The sequence below is a fragment of the Thermobia domestica genome, chromosome 15 (assembly GCF_964235325.1).
Source record: "Thermobia domestica chromosome 15, izTheDome1.hap1.1, whole genome shotgun sequence".
Lineage (NCBI taxonomy): Eukaryota > Metazoa > Arthropoda > Insecta > Zygentoma > Lepismatidae > Thermobia > Thermobia domestica.
In genome coordinates this window covers 131,177,174-131,196,856 of record NC_137468.1, presented here as the reverse complement: position 1 = coordinate 131,196,856, position 19,683 = coordinate 131,177,174, and the positions used below count along the sequence as shown (strand labels likewise).

The 19,683-nt window shown below is 37.1% G+C and overlaps 1 protein-coding gene across 1 annotated transcript in view; it reads right to left on the bottom strand.

Annotated features, from left to right (window-relative positions):
- The window catches only part of LOC145671237 (testis-specific serine/threonine-protein kinase 3-like), a 137,114-nt gene that overhangs the window by 35,432 nt on the left and 81,999 nt on the right, over positions 1 to 19,683 (bottom strand). The window contains exon 3 of the mRNA XM_081740137.1: positions 10,209 to 10,399. Coding sequence (XP_081596263.1) covers positions 10,209 to 10,399 — 191 coding nt within the window. The remainder of the gene's footprint in view (positions 1 to 10,208; positions 10,400 to 19,683) is intronic.

Sequence of the window (19,683 nt, the reverse complement as noted above, 5' to 3'; positions counted from 1 at the left end):
TTAGTCCGATCTTGTGAGACTTCCCCACGGTCCCTTCGAAGGATTTGTACTAACGGTCCAGTAACATTGCATTTTTTTCATCTACAAAATTATTATTACTTAGTTTGAATGTGATTAGTGGCGATTGATAACAGGCTCTTTCTTTCTTTTTTTTAACAGTGTTGCTATTGTGCTTCTGAAAATAAACATAATGCAGACAGTCTAGATCTGCAGTACTGTAACCATTCACAAGCTATTGTTCGTTCCATTAGTCTTTCAGGCTGAGTTTATTTTGTGGTGTTGTGAATGTTGCATTGACTTTATAATTTCTCGTTTATGTTATTGCATGTTCGAAGCAAAATGGCAGCTTCCAATTCAAAGAGAAAATTATATCAAGTATGGTTTTATGTTCATTGAGTAAGATGTTATTTAATTACCATAGTGTGTCATGCTGTCTTTAGCAATGATACTCTCTGTCCCTTCCTATTGGAACACCTGTCAACAGTACATTCAGCCCTCAAAGACAAATCTAAAGATTGTTTTATTGTGAAAACAAACTCGCTGAAATGTACAAAGTTGGATTCCTCTGGAATCTTCCACGAACAAACTGAGAAGGTAGTAGAAACGTTATATGAACCTTTTCTTCTAAAGCTAAAGAAAAGAAAAGAAAAAAAGAAAAGAAAAAAGAAAGAAAGAAAAGAAAAAAGAAAAGAAAAACTTCGTAGTATTGGTAAGACCCTGATCAAACTATTCTTAAAGCAATCAAAATTTATTTGGGCAAGAAAGCCGGAAAAAATTGACAAAAGATTGCTTTCAGACAATATTGTAAAATGTAGAGTTAATGAAATGGCCTTGAATTTAAAAGATCAGGTAGTTGAAAAGGTTAACAAATGCATTGTTTGCCCTGTAGTGTGATAATTCTACGCACATATCTCAGTGGTGTCATCTAATAGTGTACTGTCCTTTCGTAAATGGAAAGAGGTTAAAGAAAGAAATATTATTTTCAAAAACTTTGAAGACATCATTCAAAGTTCTGATATTTTTGTGCTGTCAGTATTTTTTGTTGGAAATGCTTTGGCTTCGGACCGAGTGGTAGGAATATATATTGCTGGAGCTCCAGAAATGTTAGGTTTGAGGTCTGAATTTAGAAAGCTAGCAAAGGACAGAAATCTTTCAATTATTAGTTCGCACTACTTAATTCACAGGCAAGCTTTAGCTGCAAAATATTTGCCAGAAAACCTGAAGCAGACATTATCATTGGCTATTAAAATGTTAATTTTGTAAAGTCAAGTCTCTGAATACTCGTCTCTTTGAGGTTTTGTGTAACATCCGCAGTGCTGAACATAAAACTTTACTTTTCCATATCTATGTCCGTTGATTGTTGAAAGGTGATGTGTTAAGAAGTTGAACCAGTGTAAGTTAGTTGTGGAAATATTTCACCTACATGTAGGAAAAGATGAACTTTAGATTTAATTTTTATGACATATTTGTATTTTCTCTTTTATATATTACAGACTTTTTTTGAAATATTAAATAATTTCAGTCTCAAACTTCAAGGTCCAAACACGAACATACACGTGTACTTATCTTTATCGTACTTATCACCGAAAATCAACAAACTTTTGAAAGAAAAAACATCAACCATCACACTGAGTATTTGTTTCCACTTCCTTACTTGATAGGTTTTTAAGCTTTATTTTACACAGTGAAATAGCATTCTGTACAACTCTCTGATAATTTTGTAAAAAAAAAAAAAAAAAAAAAAAAAACTTAATTTGCATAATTATTTAGTTTTGAATAATGTAGAAAATGAAGTCTGCTGATGATGTAAATTTAATAGGGGATGATAGGAGAACGATAAAGAAATGCAGAGGTCTTATTAAACATTTGCAAGGATTTGGATTTAAAAGTAAATGCAGAGAAAACTAAATACATGGAAGTTCGTCGGGATCGTAATACGGCAAATTATGGATGCGTTAAAATATCAAAATCATATTCACGAAGGAATTAAATGCCGAACAAAAGCAGGGAAGTCGTGTTATTATTCAGTTCAAAATCTCTTGTCCTCGCGAATTGTGTCGAGGAATTTGAAGCTTGAAATATATAAAACGATAAGCATGCCTTTTGTTCTGTATGGTTGCAAAACATGATGTCTTACTCAAAGGGGAGAACGTAGACAAAGTATTTGAGATCAAGATCCTGAGACGAATATTCGGACAGAAGAGGAACGAAAATGGGGAATGGCAGAAACTTCATAATGAGAAACTCCATAATTTATACGGTTTACCAAACACTGTTAGGGTCATCAAATCTAGCAGGCTCAGATGGGCAGGTCATGTAACCAGGATGGAAGAAAGTAGGAACGCTTTCAATGTCTTAACTGAAAGACCAATCGGAAAACGACCATTAGGAAGACCTAGGTGCAGATGGGAGGACAATATTAAGATGGATCTCGCAGAGATAGGAATACAAAGTAGAAACTGGATCCAGTTGGCTAAGGATAGAAGTCAGTGGAGAGCTTTTGTGTATGCGGCATTGAACCTTCGGGTTCCATAAGCCACAGTGTTAGTTAGTTAATGATGTAGAAATCTTGACTTGGAATAGGGAAGAGAAAATGTCAAACATCTTGCTTATCGATATTCTATCTTAAAATCATACTCAGGATGTAAGCAAATTCATAACGTAAACATAAACAACCCAATAATGGGCATATCCCTGGTTCGCTGTTTTTAAATAGTGTTTAAGGACATTCCAGTGTCTTAACTACTAATCATATAAGCATATAATACTATAAAACGTCATCAAAGTGGACCTAACAGGTGAAAAATCCCCAAATTTTGCATTTTTGCCAATTTCTTACCCATGAAAGTGAACAAACAAGACCATCTAAATTTACAGGGGGGTATATATTTGGTTCCTAAAGAAAAATTTTCAGATTTTGTTTTTTGACAATTCCCAAATTTAAGGAGTAATCCAATGTACCTCTTCCAAAGTATAGGGGAGTGCTTCATTATACCCATGTATTAAAAACGAGAATAGACTTATATGGTCAACTATATAAACATGTAAGCGATAAGCCCTCATCAAAGGTACTAAGTAAGGTCAAAATTTCCAAAAACTGAACTTTTGGCATTTTGCACACACAAAAGGGAACAAGATTCACCACCCAAATTACGAAGTCCGAGAGAACATTTAACAAATTTTATTTTTTCTGTAATTCCCAAATTTAGAGGATGGCTCTTAAAGGATACATATAAACATATATAAAGGATACATATAACATCCTCATTAAAAATGATAAATTAGATAAAAAAAAACTTTCGAACTTTACGATTTTTTTACCCGTGAGGGGAACGAGATTAACACTCAAACTTACAAAGGTGCATACCCTGTCCTATACTACCACACCAAACTTTTAAATTTTGCAAATTTCAAAATTTAAGGAAGATGGTCCTATGTACCCCTTCCAAAACTTACCGTGTGCGTGGGTTTTCTCGGGATTCTCCCGTTTCCTCCCACTTTCTTCATTCCACCATTTCATTCATCATCACCGTCTCCTTTAGCCTAACCGGCATAACCGTGGGACGTACAACTCAAGAATTTCATTTCATTTCTTTCCAAAACTTAGGGATGTGGAAGATTACCCTGCCAAAATCAAGAGGCATTTACCCCTATGAGTCATACATGATCAGGACATGTGACGTCCCTGACTCAATCAGAGCAAACTTAGCCCAAGTGGCCTCCATACCACATATATTGGCCGTGAGTGTAAAATAAGTACATAGATATTTTTTAAAACCTTGCTGCCAAGATACAAGATCTGTTCTGAAAGTAATATCAGTAAATTCAAATCATTTATTGAATTTACCGTTACAAGTGTTGAAAAATCTTCAAAATAGTCTCCTTTTGCGTCAATACATTGGCTCCAGCGGGACTTCCAGGTTTGGAATACGTTGCGGTATTCCTCCAAAGGCATGTACTTTAATGCTGCTGTGCAAGCAGCTTTGACCCCGTCCACTGTCCCAAAATGTTTGCCTTTCAGGGGTGTTTTGAGGTGTGGAAACAGAAAAAAGTCGGGGGGAGCCAAGTCCGAGCTGTACGGGAACTGGTGATCGTTGGCTGCTTTGACCAGTAGTCAGTGACGATGAAGGCACTGTGGGCAGGCGCATTATCGTGGTGGAAGTTCCAGTTGTCTGTGATGTCCAGCCAAATGTGTTGAACCCTACGTTTCAGGACTTCCACACAAAATTTGGAGTTCACAGTGGTTCCAGGTTCTACAAACTCGTGATGAACCAGTCCGTGGATGTCAAAAAACAGGATGAGAATGATCTGGATCTTTGATTTGCTCATCCTGGCTTTCTTCGGGCGAGAGGACGAGGTCGTGTGCCACTCGGATGATTGTCTTTTGGTCTCCGGGTCATATTTAAATACCCAAGTATCGTCACCTGTAATGACGTTGTCCAAAAAGTTTCGATTACCTTTGCACATGTCGAGGTTCTCTTGGCACGTTTCAACGCGGCGTGACTTTTGGTCATCAGTGAGTATTTTTGGAACCATTTTTGCGCACACCTTCCGCATGCCGATATGTTTTGTAACGATTTCAGAAACGTGAGTTTTCGAAATCTTTAACATGTCGGATATTAAACGAACACTTAATTGTCGGTCTGAGATCAACAGTTTCCTCACTCGCGTCACATTGCCAGCCGTGGTGGTCGTGGATGGCCGTCCGGCCCGGTCCTATTCGTCGACCTCTTCTCGGCCTTCCAAAAAGTCCTTGTGCCACCGAAACACTTGCCGATCTGACAGGGCATGATCTTTGTAAGCAGTCTTGATTATGGTAACAGTTCCCGTACTGATGTTGCAAAGTTTGACGCAAAACTTGATCGGAAATCTTTGTTCTAACGAGTGCTGCATTTTCACTTGCACGAGATGAAAAAAAAAAAACTTTCACGAACAGGCCAGTCTCCGGATGCTCTAAGCACACTGAGCGACAGAGGGGTGTTTTGCTGAGTCCCCCCACTACCAGTTTCAACCGGTTAGACCGCGTTCCGACATACAGTCGCGTCACAATAAATTCACTGACATTACTTTCAGAACAGACCTTGTATTGCTTTATATTTATGTAACATACTTCATGAAAAACAGATGAAACAGAATAATCGAACCGGTAACATAAACTAAAGCTCACATTTTTCAACAATTGTAATATATTTTACGTATAGAACAGAACAATCTTACGAGGGTCATCCGGAAAGTGGTCCCCGTTTCCGCCGCATGAAGCGCTGACGACTCGAGGAGCCGCTGGGCAAGGTCAGACCGCGTCAGTGGCTTGTCTGCCTGCTCTGTGCTAGGTTGCGTGACGCTAGCAGTGCCTGTGTTGTGTCTGTGCTCGTTTATAATGATTAAACGAATTGAGAACCGTGCCAGTTGTGAAGTGAGGGCCGTGATTAAATTTCTTAATGCACGAAACGTTCGACCTTGTGAAATTCATCGCCAATTAAAGGAGGTGTATGGAGACAATGTGATGGACGACTCGTCTGTTCGGCGCTGGTGTCGCAACTTCAACCTGGGGAGGGGGAGTACATACGACGAGGAGCGTTCAGGGAGACCATCTGTCATTACAGACGAACTGCTGAGGTCAGTAGACGAATGCGTGAGGAACGATCGGCGCGTCACAATTGATTAACTCGGTGAACATTTTTCTAATGTGTCTCGAACAATTGTTCATGAAATTGTCAAAGACCATCTGCATTATTCAAAAATCTTTGCAAGGTGGGTCTCTCGCATGCTCACAGATGAGCACAAAACCAAGTGTATGGCTGCAGCACTGACGTTTCTGGGCCCCATGCAGCTGCGAAAACACAAGAACTTCTGCAGCAATTCAAGTGGGAAACCTTCGACCATCCACCGTATAGCCCGGACTTGGCCCCTTCGGATTTTCATCTCTTTACGAAGCTTAAAGACTTTCTGGCGGGAAAAAGATTTGACAGCGATGAAGAACTTAAACGAGGCGTGACTACGTATCTCAATACCCTGGCGGCGGAGGACTATGACGCTGGAATACAAAAACTCGTCTCACGGTATGACAAATGCCTCAATTTGCTTGGTGATTATGTGGAGAAGTAGTGTAAAGTATGCTCTTTCCAATAAAAATGCGTATATTTGTTAATATGTACTACTGTGTCTTTATTGCACAAACGGGTACCACTTTCCGGATGTGGCCCTCGTATAAACAGTAGCATAGCGACGACTTTTGTAGTGAATAGTAGTGGGGCCATGAAAATTTTGAGTGGCATTTGTGTTAATATACTTTGCTAAATAAAGAAAACTAACACATACACTAATTATATATTGAACGATCGTGGTTCAGTTGGTACATTATTGACTTAACATTAGAGGTTTCACGTAAAATGACGAAGTTTTATCCAGACAGATCTACATGAGGTGTTCTAAAACTCACACTCGTGCTCAATTCATGCTAGAGATAAAACGAATAGGAAAATGCCACATCAATTAAACTCTGGGACTTCGTTTCGGCGGTAGATCATAATAAAAATACGCACACTAGGTGGCGAAACAAATGTCTAACAGCAAAGAATTGCAATTGCTCATTGCGAAGTAGCAGCAAGTATGTGACTATCAACCAGGTGGTCCGAGTTCAAATCAGAATTCTGGATTATTTTTTGGAGAAAGGAAGCTATTCTGATAGTGCCTCCTCATACGAGTACAATCTTACATGTTGTAGTATAGACTTTTGAATCCGTAGTGTCGACATTTGGTGCAAGTGCACGTAACAATTCTAAAGAAACGATCGGAACTGAACAACAGGAAAGGTGACGCATATTGCACTGAGAATGCTAGACCGCATACATTTTTAACAAACTCTTCAAAAATTTAAAGAACTTATCTAAGAGATTTGATTGCATCCGCCAAATAGCCTGAACCTGGATTATTATACTATTTAGTTGTGATCCATGCAGGAGTTCCTGAATGATGTTAAGGTAGTTCCAAAGAGGGCACGAAAAAATCATGTCACGAATTTTTGACCAAAAATCGCAGAAGTTCTACATCGACAGGATTATGCTGTTGCCACAAAAATTGTAGAACATCGACACAAACTGTTCCACAATGGTTTAATAATGTTATTTTTAAATCACAAGAAATATTGGCCTCCAAAATCTTAACACTTTTTAGAAAACCTGAATATTGATTGTCCTCTTTATAACTTGACGAACTCGTGAGATACATAATTTTTAGAATAAGTGATGACCCCATCCAACTCCCGCCTATGATGTGCATTTTAATTAAAGGAACATGATAGAAACCAAGTTGGAAGTAGTTGATAGTCGTTTCAAACGGTTCAGTCGGGTTTCCGTGATTCAATCATCCACAATATTATTTCCGTTTTTATTCTTATACTAGCCTTTGGCTAGCTGGAGTTTCTGCCCCCAGACTCCCGCGTCTCTTATGTATCAGCCTTTGCATCAAGAGTGGATTTCGTGCATTTGCTCTTAACATTTCCTGAATTTGGCTTACTTATGGGCTTTGCCCCCTTAACCCCGCGTTTACTCAGTCAAACCTCTTAAACTCATAATTCTACCAAATTTCAAGTTTCTTTTTGTACTTCAACGACCTAAAAGATAAGATTTGTATCTCACGAAAACTCCCATTTAAATAACATGAGAATTTCTTCATTCCCCTTTAGACCAATTAAAAAACTAAAAATATTCACTACTGGCAATTTTCCAGTGGGTTAATCCCGGAAGGCTACAATCATGCCAAATTTCATCATGGTAGTCCCAATGGAAGTGCCCAATAATTTTGGGGTGTAGAAAATGTCCCATATAAATAACACGGGAAAGATTTTTCAGTTCCCCATAAAGCCACTCGACAGTTGGAGACTTTTAGTTTTGATGATTTACTTAGGTAACACTAACAAAAACGTACAAGTATATCAAAATTCAAGCTTTTATTCAAATTCAAAAAAAATAAAATAAAATAAAATATGAGATTATATGTCCAAAAAAAGCCCATTTAAATAACATGGCGAATTCTTCATCCCCCCCTTTAGACCTCCTAAAAATTAAAAATAATCACTTTTGGCAATTTTCCTGTAGATTTGTCCTGAAACGCTACAATCATGCCAAATTTAAAGATTGTAGCCCTACAGGAAGTGGTCAATAATTTTGCGGTGTAAAAGGTGTACCATATAAATAATACAGGAAAGATTTGTCAGTTCTTCATAAAAGTACTGTAAAGTTGGAAATTTTTACGTTTAGTGATTTACTTAGGTAACACTAACGAAAACGTACAAGCATACTAAATTTCAAGTTTTTATTCCAAGTACCTAAAACATGAGAATACAGGTAAAAAAAAAAAAAAAAAAGACCCACTTAAATAACATGGAAAATTTCTTCATTCCCTCTTTAGACCCTCTAAAAATTAAAAATTTTCTGTGGGTTAGTCTCGCAAAGCTAGAAGTATGCCAAATTTCAACTTTCCACGTCAACTGGAAGTATCCGTTATTTTATGTCAGTTCATGTAGTTTTAAATATGGTAAAGATGGGGTAATAAGAGACAAAATGGCTGGTAGTTTGGTTTATCATCAGAAAAACTGGGAAAAAATCCATAGCTTATTGTATCTTTCTGTGTACAAGCCTAAAAAATCACAGCTTTTAAGTAACTTCTTTACCTTCTTTTCAGCCTTTCAAAAACTGTCTACCAAAAACTTTAGCTAGGCCTACCTGTAGTTAGGTACCTTCTTTTTCGTGAAGGTTTTTATTTATTTATTTATTTTTACAACTTAGTTATAAATGTTCTTAAAAAATTGGTTGTATAAACTTGTACAGTGATACTCCAAAGTGGAATTGGAATTGTTCCAGTTTTTCTCTGATAAATGAGCTTGCCCGAAAATGCGTGTATCTTATTAGTTCATTTCTTTGTTTTGTCAGGATAATAAGAAACAATCGTTTGGTCTTTACAGGTTTACTAACTCAATATTAAAATTCTACTGGTCTCCTCAGTGTTTATCTTTTCTGGTCTTGTAATTTTATTAGGAAATGATCCGTTCATTGTTAAAAGAGCAGAACTTGTGAATATTAAGAGGCTTTATTCTGTTAAAAAGAGAAAATGTTTGGTTTAAAAAGTTTTAGTATAGGTCTATTTTCTATTTTAGTGCTTAAAGTTTCATTCCATCACTGTTTAAAGTATTTACGTAGGCTACGTTTCATTTCGGTATGGCCTATTTAATTTTGTATATCCTACTGTGTAAGAAGTTACTGTAGCATAAAGAGTTGTTTTACTATGTAGGCTCTATCTTTTTAATAATTTTGTCAATCCAAAATGTTCAGAATGAGTAAAAAACTTCATAAATTATGGAAGGCTGTAATTTCTATAACTTTTAAGTACGACTTTCACTAACCTTAATTTTCACATGACAATTGACAGAAAAGTAGCCAGAATAAAAAGATGTAAAAAGGTAGGGCAATAGAATACATCTTAGGCATATCCCTTGTAACCCCATTCAATAACAAGGCACAGCATGAAAGAAATTGGGCAGCGTTTTTTAACTGAAATTTTAAAAAAATAATCGCAGTCTTCCTGTACATGAGAAAGAAATAAAATAATTGTCTATTGTGTTGCCTAGTAACAAAATATTTATATACACAAAGAACCAGAAATGCAACTTGAAAACCGTTAACATTTTAAATTACTTTTGTCTATTATTACCCCATTTTCCCCTAGTTAGTATATATATATATATATATATATATATATATATATATATATATATATATATATATATATATGTGTGTGTGTGTGTGTGTGTGTGTGTGTGCGTGTGTGTGTGTGAGTGTGTGAGTGTGAATGTGTGCTAGCCTTGTCCTCCAGATTACATGGAATTTTCTATTAACTATTCAATCCATAATGTCATCATGAAACGGATAATTGCAATTATGCAATCTACGAAGTGAATTTGATATTTGACAATGTAAAAATTGTACTGCATGGATTCTTTGCTAGTCATTCTAAAGTGTTATATTAGAATGGAGTCTGTTTACTTCTGCCACGTTAAAAAAGGTCCTTGATGCTTGCAGTAATAATTTTTCAAAAGAATTATTTTTCATACCAGACGATTTTGTGTGGCGATTTGAGATGTGATTTGTATATTCGAGAGATCTTTTCCGTTTAACTTAATCACTTACAACTAAAACTAATGTGGTATGTACCTTACGACTCTCTTCGCCTCCACACCAATTGAGTTCTCAAATCGTGTAGGAAAATTTAACTTGCGCTGGAGCTGAACTCTAAGCATTTTCTTGATATTAGAGTCATCAAAGGGCATTGTTGCTGTCAACATTATAAACAAAATGCAGCCCAAAGACCATACATCATACATCTTAGGATTATACGGAATTCCCTGCAACAAAAATAGTTTACATCATTTAGGTTTCGATGAAAAATATGTGTAATTCCTAATATAAGAATTAGTCACAAGTTTTGCAATATTTCCAAATTGATCGTAAGTACATGGCTAAGCTGGCTCACGATGTGGTATGGCAAGCGGATTATTAAACACGTAGGCCGTCATTTGGTTAGTATCTTCAGTAGATTTTTCTGGCGATTATCATGATAAATGAACTTTTACTATATGAATTCGAACTGGAGCTCAACGCTGCAGTAGCAACTCAAACCTTTTTGTGATATGAAAGAGGGAGGGAAAGTGAACCACAGCACAACAAACTCGTTGGTTCCAGAAATTTTCTGCAGGTTGTAAAAATATCGAAGATCAGCCAAGGTCAAGCACCCAGGGCAACATTCTGAGTTAATACGACATGCTATTGAGGACAATCTTTTCACCAGCATACGATTATCAAGCCAACTCATTATGTTGCAGTCCACCGTAGTGATTCACCTTCACGGATTCAGGAAAACTATCAAGAGCTGCAGCATTGTGTCATATGAGTTGGCCCTAGTTCAGGCTCATAGGGAAGCGAATATGTGCGGACAATTGCTGCAAAATCCGTTATGTGCGTTTCTTGAAACAGATTGTCACATGCGACGAAAAGTGGGAATTAGTTTTCTAAATTCGATTGTGCAAAAACAACAATTTTGTAAAGACCAAGAGCATGGAGTCATTTCCAGAATAAAGACACTTTATGTGGAGGGTAGTTCACTTCGAGTTCATTGCAAACGGTCGTACCATCAATGTCTACCTTTATACCGAAGAATTGGACGAATGTATTTTGCACTACGCCAAAAATATCATGCATTGGTGAAAAGAAATGATAACATAAACCCATATTTGCTGCAACAGGATAACATAAACCTACACCTCGACTCTACAAACGCAACAAAAAAATGTTGGAACTTGATAGATTCGAACTGATGCCACATTGAGCTCACAGTGCTGACCTTGAGTATGATAAACTGTATATTCCTATTTAACATGTAATTTCCTAACCAATGGATGTAAAGAAATCATCAAAAAACACAAGAGTATTTCAAATGTTTTAGGATTTATTTCTGAATCTTTCAATTATACTGTCAGCCACAAAAATTTATACACACTCTCCATATTGATTTGTGCATAACTTACGAACAAATTAATCTCAGTATTGTACAAAGAATCAAGTTCTTTTATTTCAAAGAAAACTGATTAAGAAATTTTCGGAACTCATTACAAAGTTATTGACGAAAGGATATGTACAGTATCTGCCCATTTTTGCTGATGACTGTGCCCAGTATCCATGAGTCTATAGGATACGCACGACAACAAAGAGTCAGACTGAAGGAAATTCTTGATCGTAAGTGCAACGAAAAGTCAGCCTTATCTCCCAACTGAAAACGTCTGGATTCACTATTGTACAGCCTGTTCGGAAACAATAATAAAACGGTTTAGCAAAATAATCCTAACACGAAAAATAACATAGACTAATATTAGTGCATAAATGCGGTATTTTGGAATCACAGCCGGACGGAACGATATAAAAGGATCTAACTTGAGAATGAAATATCAGATGAAAGTTGAGTAAACGAATATCATAGTCATTTTTTATCATAGTTTTCATTAATATATCAGCGGATATACGGAATGTGCACTAGGCTTCAGTTCGTAATCTATCATTATCGTTTCTGTAAGATCGAATTAATTTTCTTGTATGTTTAAGACTAATCTATTCCACAGTCAGTGGAGCAAAAATAGAATCCAGGCTCAAAATAAGCTATGCTTTTGACCTGAATCAAGCTTATCCTTGATTTAAAACCTTATTCTCGAATTATAACTATTTTATCGTTTCGACCTATTTTCGGCGGGCGATAACTTCGGGGAAACGACACATTTGTACATCCTTGTTGATTCATAATTTTTATAATGTTTTCGTATGAAGATTAATTCCGCAGTTCATTTTTTAGCATTCCAACAAAATTACTGTTGTATAGCCTAACTGGAATTTGCCACATAGCTAAGCTGTAGTGTTCTTAATTCCACCTAAGTTGCAATCAATGCCTTTCCTGACTATAAAATTCAGTGAGCAAGCAAGCTAAAAACTAAAAGAGTATGTTATCTTACCCTCTCATGGTTTCTTAAGTTTTCACCAATATAATTATTGGTGAAAACTTAATAAACTAAATTAAATAGACTAAAACACAAACAAATTAGGCTTTTATAGGATATATACTGAAACATTGAAGATTTATTAGATACATTTAAATAGCAAAACCCTCCACTCCCTGTACCATCACGGTCGTCCAGTATCTGCGATAAACACATTAGTGCACCTGGCCAAAATCAGCACACGTATGTTGGCCGGGTAATAGAATAAACATTTTTATTAAGAGACGTTTTATTAAAGAAACTTACATATGTTAAAGAAAATAGCAGATTCATACGTATAAACATAGAGTAGTATGCCGTTGACTCGATTATTCCCTATCCTCGATTATGCTTGGAATATTTCGTTAGCTTGGAATAAGGAAAAGTGGAAAAAATCTGAGAAAACCCGTGTGTGTCTCTCCACCACAAAATTTTAGTGCGAGCTGAGATCGAACCAGGGTATCTCTACTGTTGAGCCACCACTGCACTGCTTCTCTCTGTCTGTCTGTCTGTCTCTCTCTCTCTCTCTCTCTCTCTCTCTCTCTCTCTCTCTATATATATATATATATATATATATATATATATATATATATATATATATATATATATATATATATATATATATATATATATATATATATATACCATATCGGTATATTTTCTAATTTACCAGGCTGGAATTTTAAAAATAAATGTATCTGAAATATGTATACTTATTTGAATGTTTAACTATTTTAACTTCAAATACACATATTTGTAAAATATATTATCTAATGTTGCGTGTGTGCTTTTAAATTCTGCTTTTAGTTCAGAAAGTAAAATTGCTTCGCTATACTCCCACTATATCGTTGTCTTATTTATAAGAGGCAGGAACAATAAGAATAACTACATATTATATAATCTGGAACTGCTTCATATTGTAAGTCTACAATAATCTATACAGATAGCCGATCTTAATTTCCACTTGTTTCCTCTTGCTTTTATTGATGGCATAAAGGGGATTTGCAAGAAATTCCTCTGCTGAGTATTTGTATTGTATTTCTCTGAGTTACAGACTTAAAAGCAATATAGTAAGTTTGGGTGGTTCCGGACAGTCGCTAAATCCAGACATCCTAAGCTTATGATAATACTGTTCTTCGCATGTGAAATGTGCGATCCGCAACAAATTCGGGAACATGAATTTCTTTTGTCGAATGAACATGATCCACTAGTAACTGGAAACAATTCCTTTTCTGTATAATCCAAATTCAGACTCATCCAAAAACACGTCTCAATGTCCTTCAGATTCCTCAGTTAAACAGTTCCTACTTTTTTCTGCTGTTGTTTCTCCTTAAGGTCAGGCGTTGCTAGAAGATTAAGTATCACGAAACGCAGTTTGTTTCTAGCTGCCTCCTCAAACACAATCGAAGGTACGGATGAAAACAACTGTGGATTTTGTGGGAAGAATTATTGTGCACCATTATCGAACATACATCGTTCTTGGGTGTCCTGTACTGTGTAAGACCTGGTTTCATGAAAGATGCGTGGGAGGTAATAAGGAACTGTATTTTATCTGTGCACGATGTGTCTGAATTATGACTAGTGCTTCACGAAACTGGCAGACATCATTAACACAAGAAAAAATAAATGCTAGTCTCAGTGCACACGTATTATACATTTTACTAATAATCTAGTTGCTACTACCAAAAAAAGTAGCAGTACAATGTAGTTCTAATCAGATTTTTTGAGCTGAGCGAAGCGAAGCTCTTATACTCGGGTTAGCCGTTTGGTTGTCCGCGAACTCCTCCTAGACCGTTTGGGCGATCTCAACCAAACTTAGCACGCTGATAGAGTATGTCGTGCTGAGTGACAACATAGGTCGAAATCAAAAATCCGATGTACCATCGAGGAATAATCACCGAAAAACGCTTCCTCCTAGACCGTTTGGCCAATCTGAACCAAGCTTAGCACGCTGATAGAGTGTGTCGTGCTGAGTGAGAACATAGGTCGAAATCAAAAATCCGATGTACCATCGAGGAATAATCACCGAAAAACGCTTCCTCCTAGACCGTTTGGCCGATCTCAACCAAACTTAGCACGCTGATAGAGTATGTCGTGCTGAGTGAGAACATAGGTCGAAATAAAAAATCCGATGTACCATCGAGGAATAATCACCGAAAAACGCTTCCATAGACTTAACATGGGGAAAAAGTCATGATTACGTAGTTTAAGCTCGCTCAGCTCATTTCATTGCAATCGGGTATATCCATTGCATTCCTAGTTGAGCTGGGCGAAGCGAAGCTCTTATACTCGGGTTAGCCGTTTGGTTGTCTGCGAACTCCTCCTAGACCGTTTGGGCGATCTCAACCAAACTTAGCACGCTGATAGAGTATGTCGTGCTGAGTGACAACATAGGTCGAAATCAAAAATTCGATGTACCATCGAGGAATAATCACCGAAAAACGCTTCCTCCTAGACCGTTTGGCCGATCTGAACCAAACTTAGCACGCTGATAGAGTATGTCGTGCTGAGTGACAACATAGGTCGAAATCAAAAATCTGATGTACCATCGAGGAATAATCACCGAAAAACGCTTCCTCCTAGACCGTTTGGCCGATCTGAACCAAACTTAGCACGCTGATAGAGTATTTCGTGCTGAGTGACAACATAGGTCGAAATAAAAAATCCGATGTACCATCGAGGAATAATCACCGAAAAACGCTTACTCCTAGACCGTTTGGCCGATCTCAACCAAACTTAGCACGCTGATAGAGTATGTCGTGCTGAGTGACAACATAGGTCGAAATCAAAAATCCGATGTACCATCGAGGAATAATCACCGAAAAACGCTTCCTCCTAGACCGTTTGGCCGATCTGAACCAAACTTAGCACGCTGATAGAGTATGTCGTGCTGAGTGACAACATAGGTCGAAATCAAAAATCCGATGTACCATCCAGGAATAATCACCGAAAAACGCTTACTCCTAGACCGTTTGGCCGATCTCAACCAAACTTAGCACGCTGATAGAGTATGTCGTGCTGAGTGACAACATAGGTCGAAATCAAAAATCTGATGTACCATCGAGGAATAATCACCGAAAAACGCTTCCTGATTACGTACGGTAGTTTAAGCTCGCTCAGCTCATTTCATTGCAATCGGGTATATCCATTACATTCCTAGTTTTAAAAAAAACAGTTTTTAAAAAAAACAACAAAAAGAACGCTTTTTATGTTTAAAACATGTTTTTTTGTTTAAAGCGTTTTTAACGTTTAAAACAAAGTACTTTGTTTTAAACACAAAAAAAACACGTTTAAAATTTTTATTTTGTTTAAAACAATAATCTAAATAGGCATATATATTCCATTTTTACACGCTCACAGGTACTGCTTCCCATCTATATTCAACCGCTAAATAAAATATCTGGAAATTTCCTAATCTGGATCCGTCCAAATGTTCAATTCCGGAGAAAGAAATATGGATTTTCCCAATTTCTGTTCACTGAATATGTAGTTTCTTTGTGTTACGTTCTACTGGTCGTCTGCATTCTTAATCTTTAAACGCCCATTGACGCAACTGCTGTATCAGGGCTTTAAACCTCAATGGCTCAGTCCCTAATTAAGGCTGGAAGATGGGTTTGGAACCAATTTATTCCTGAAGGATGAAGCTTTCCGCTGGTGTGCATCTTATCTACGTGGGGGTGCCATGTGGCGGTGGGAGGAGGATAAATATCGTGTTCTTTTTTCTTTTTAAACGGTTTTTTGGGACCCATTCCCCCTCTTGGGGGATAGATTCATAAAAATTGGTACATGAAGCAATGAAGTAGGCCACTACATGGTAATATCTTGTATTTGTGCTTCTTGCTTATATGGAGGAGCTGGGAGGGGGCAAAGTTAGACAATTTTTGGAGTTTCAGTTTTTGACGTAAATTACATTTATTTTTACAACAAACATCAATAGCTCAGCCCCTAATTAAGCTAGAAAGATGATTGGTGCCAAGTATTCCTGAGGAATGAAGCCTTCCGCTAGTATGCATTTTATTAGGGATGGGCATGAGTTGAGCTAAAGCTCGATTCGACTCGAAACTCGAAGCAAATTCGAGTCGAGTTTCGAGTCGAGTCAAAGGTAATTTTCTCGAGTCGAGTTTAGAGCCAAGTCACTGTTTTGAGGTCGAGTTTCGAGTCGAGTCGAGTTTTATAAACGGCTCGCTCGTTTAGCTCGTTTTAACTCGTTTTGAAATCATGACCTGATTAGACCAGAGATGGAGTGGGTCAGTGGGTCGATGGGTCAGTGGGTCAAGTTTTCTGAGTGGGTCAGTGGGTCGTGGGTCAAGAGCATGTGACCCACTATGACCCACCACCCACCGTGACCCACTGCGACCCACGACACACCATGACCCACTGTGACCCACTGCGACCCACCGACTCAGTATGATCTACCGACTCTCTCTGCTCACTGCATTGTAGAGAATATTTTCTGAAGACTGGTAAATTTGTCTCCGTTTTACTTTCAAGACCTTCATTTCCCTTTCTTTTCCACTTGTTTCTGTCTATTTACCTGAGGTGAGTATATCTAACCAAGTGAAAAAAGAACTTCGGGCACTTTTGGATATTGATATTTTTAATAGTAATAATAGCAATAGGACTTACACTACAATTTGGCTTTCGAGACCTGTGAGTTTTTAGAGCTAACTACTGGATAAAATACATTTTTGAATCACTGTAATATATAAATTATTTATAAAAAATTGAATGTAACTATGTGTGCCTGATCATCACGGTCAAATTGCAAAGTCAAATGAAATTACTTTTGGTATATAGTTAGGCCTCAATCCAAATTGGGATGTTATATTGCTTTTATTATAATGCATAATATCTTAAGGAGGTAGTGAGGATCCGAATTTTTGCGAAAAAATAATGAGTATCTCGCAAGCCGTTAAACTTACGGAGCTGAAATTCAGTGTATTAACTCTTTATTGAAAATAAACAGAATGTGTCCTATCATTTTTTTAAATTCTCCTTTATGAAGGGGAGGGGGCACTTTCTATATATGGAAAATTGGTAGTCAATTGGTTTGTAAAAGTGAACGAAAACGATCGATGTTATTTCAGAAAAAAAAATCAGAAACAAAAAATACAGTGCTTGGCTTCATATATCCATTGCTTTCTGTTATAATAATTGCTGAAGCTTATGTTTATTATATGGAGCACTTACAGCACAGGGCAATCAACCCATAAAGTTGTGAGAAAAATAGGCATAAAATTTGTACTGTAAGCTTAATTACATGGAAATTTTAAGTTTGGATTGTACCATTAAATGTATGGAAAATTTTACACTTTTTTCCCTTTACGTTGGTCTACTTACTTTGATTTGGAACTTTGAAATTTCATCCTTTTTTCCACTGAAAAGTATTGATAATTCAACAAGGAAATAATTATACTGTGATAATTTAATTGAAATTCATCGTAATTTGGCACATGACAAACAGCAGTGTGGTAATTGAAGTTGAAAAAGGAGGGAAATTCCCATTTACCTCTGAATACTTTCCAGAAACCTCGTTCCCTTTCGCTTTCTAGACGGGGGAGGGAACTTGGTAATGGTATCAAACCTTCATGTGTAATTACAAAAATTAAATTTATAAACAAATAAGAAATCATCAGTTTATCAGGCTTTAATTGATAATTTATTCACAAGATTCCCTATCAAAGGCGTGGTAGATGAAATTTCTGTTCTACATGGGTCGACATTGCCAACTGACATGGTTGATATGAAAAAGGTGTTGTATGGTGATAGAGAGATGATACTTCTTGCTGAGTATTTCAAAACTGACCGAGAAAAATCGTTATCAGACTTAAGTCTAACAAGTAGATTGTCGATGAGAAGTTGCAGAAATCGGGTAAAAGTATTATCAATTTCCACGACAGAGTGCGAACGGGAATTTCCCCTTATGAATTTACAGATGACTGATATTAGAAATAGATTAAGTGCTCAAAAATTGTCTAACTTGTTGCTCATCAATGTTAATGGCCCACCGCTAGACAAGCTCAAAGTAGACGAGCTAGTTATTTCTTGGCTGAAGGATGGACATCATTCCACTGCGGATGATTTACCGCCAAAAAGTTACCAACAGGAAATAAATCCGATTTCAGATTTGTTTTAAGGTGGAAAATTACGAGTTACGGAAAACGTATACTTGTATTACTAATGGCTTATTTGTGCTATTCAACTTTGTACCTACTTTTTAGTAACTCTCTTCTTTGCTTTAGATAAACTACTTTGGATAAATATTCATAATAATTGCAATTATGCATATTTGTAAGTTAAATTTAACGTGGTGTTTTAGTGATTACACAAATTACAATTATGAGCATACTTTATGGAGATGCTCTCACATAGGGTACCCGAGCACCTTTATACCCTATGAACAACTTATTTTTCAAGTCTTTTGTGAGAAAAATACTGTGAACTGAGAAACCATAACCTTTTCCATATTGTACAGGGGTATTTTCCTGCGAATAGAAGTTTCTTGTGGAATGCGTTCAGAAATTAACACTTGCAAGAATAATCTCTTAGTACAAGTATATTTTAGGCACACACTAATTTCCCCCCACCTCGAACTGTTTCAATTTCGTACTGACAAACACTTTACCATTTTATATCGTAAAGGTCAGATCCACCGTTATTGTAACACAGTGGTGCTTGAGCGATTGACTAGAAATTCAAACTCCGATTAGTGACAATTTCACAGTCTTGTTTTATTACAAGTGTAAACTCTTTAGTCAGTTCAGAAGAGGCCGTGGATCGTGTTCAGAGTTGATGACGATGGATTTTGCTGAGTCAGAGTAGGTCAAAGTGGATGAGAGTGGGTCACGGTGGGTGGTGGGTCAGAGTGGGTCACCGTGGGTGGTGGGTCAGAGTGGGTCACCGTGGGTGGTGGGTCAGAGTGGGTCACTGTGGGTCGTAGGTCATGGTGGGTGGTGGGTCAGAGTGGGTCACTGTGGGTCGTGGGTCATAGTGGGTGGTGGGTCAGTGGGTCGTGGGTCAAGTTTTCATTGACCCACGCCAATTCTGGATTAGACTGGAAAGCGAAAGTCATAAGAAATGTAAGCAGTAATATGGAACATTTTTAGTGT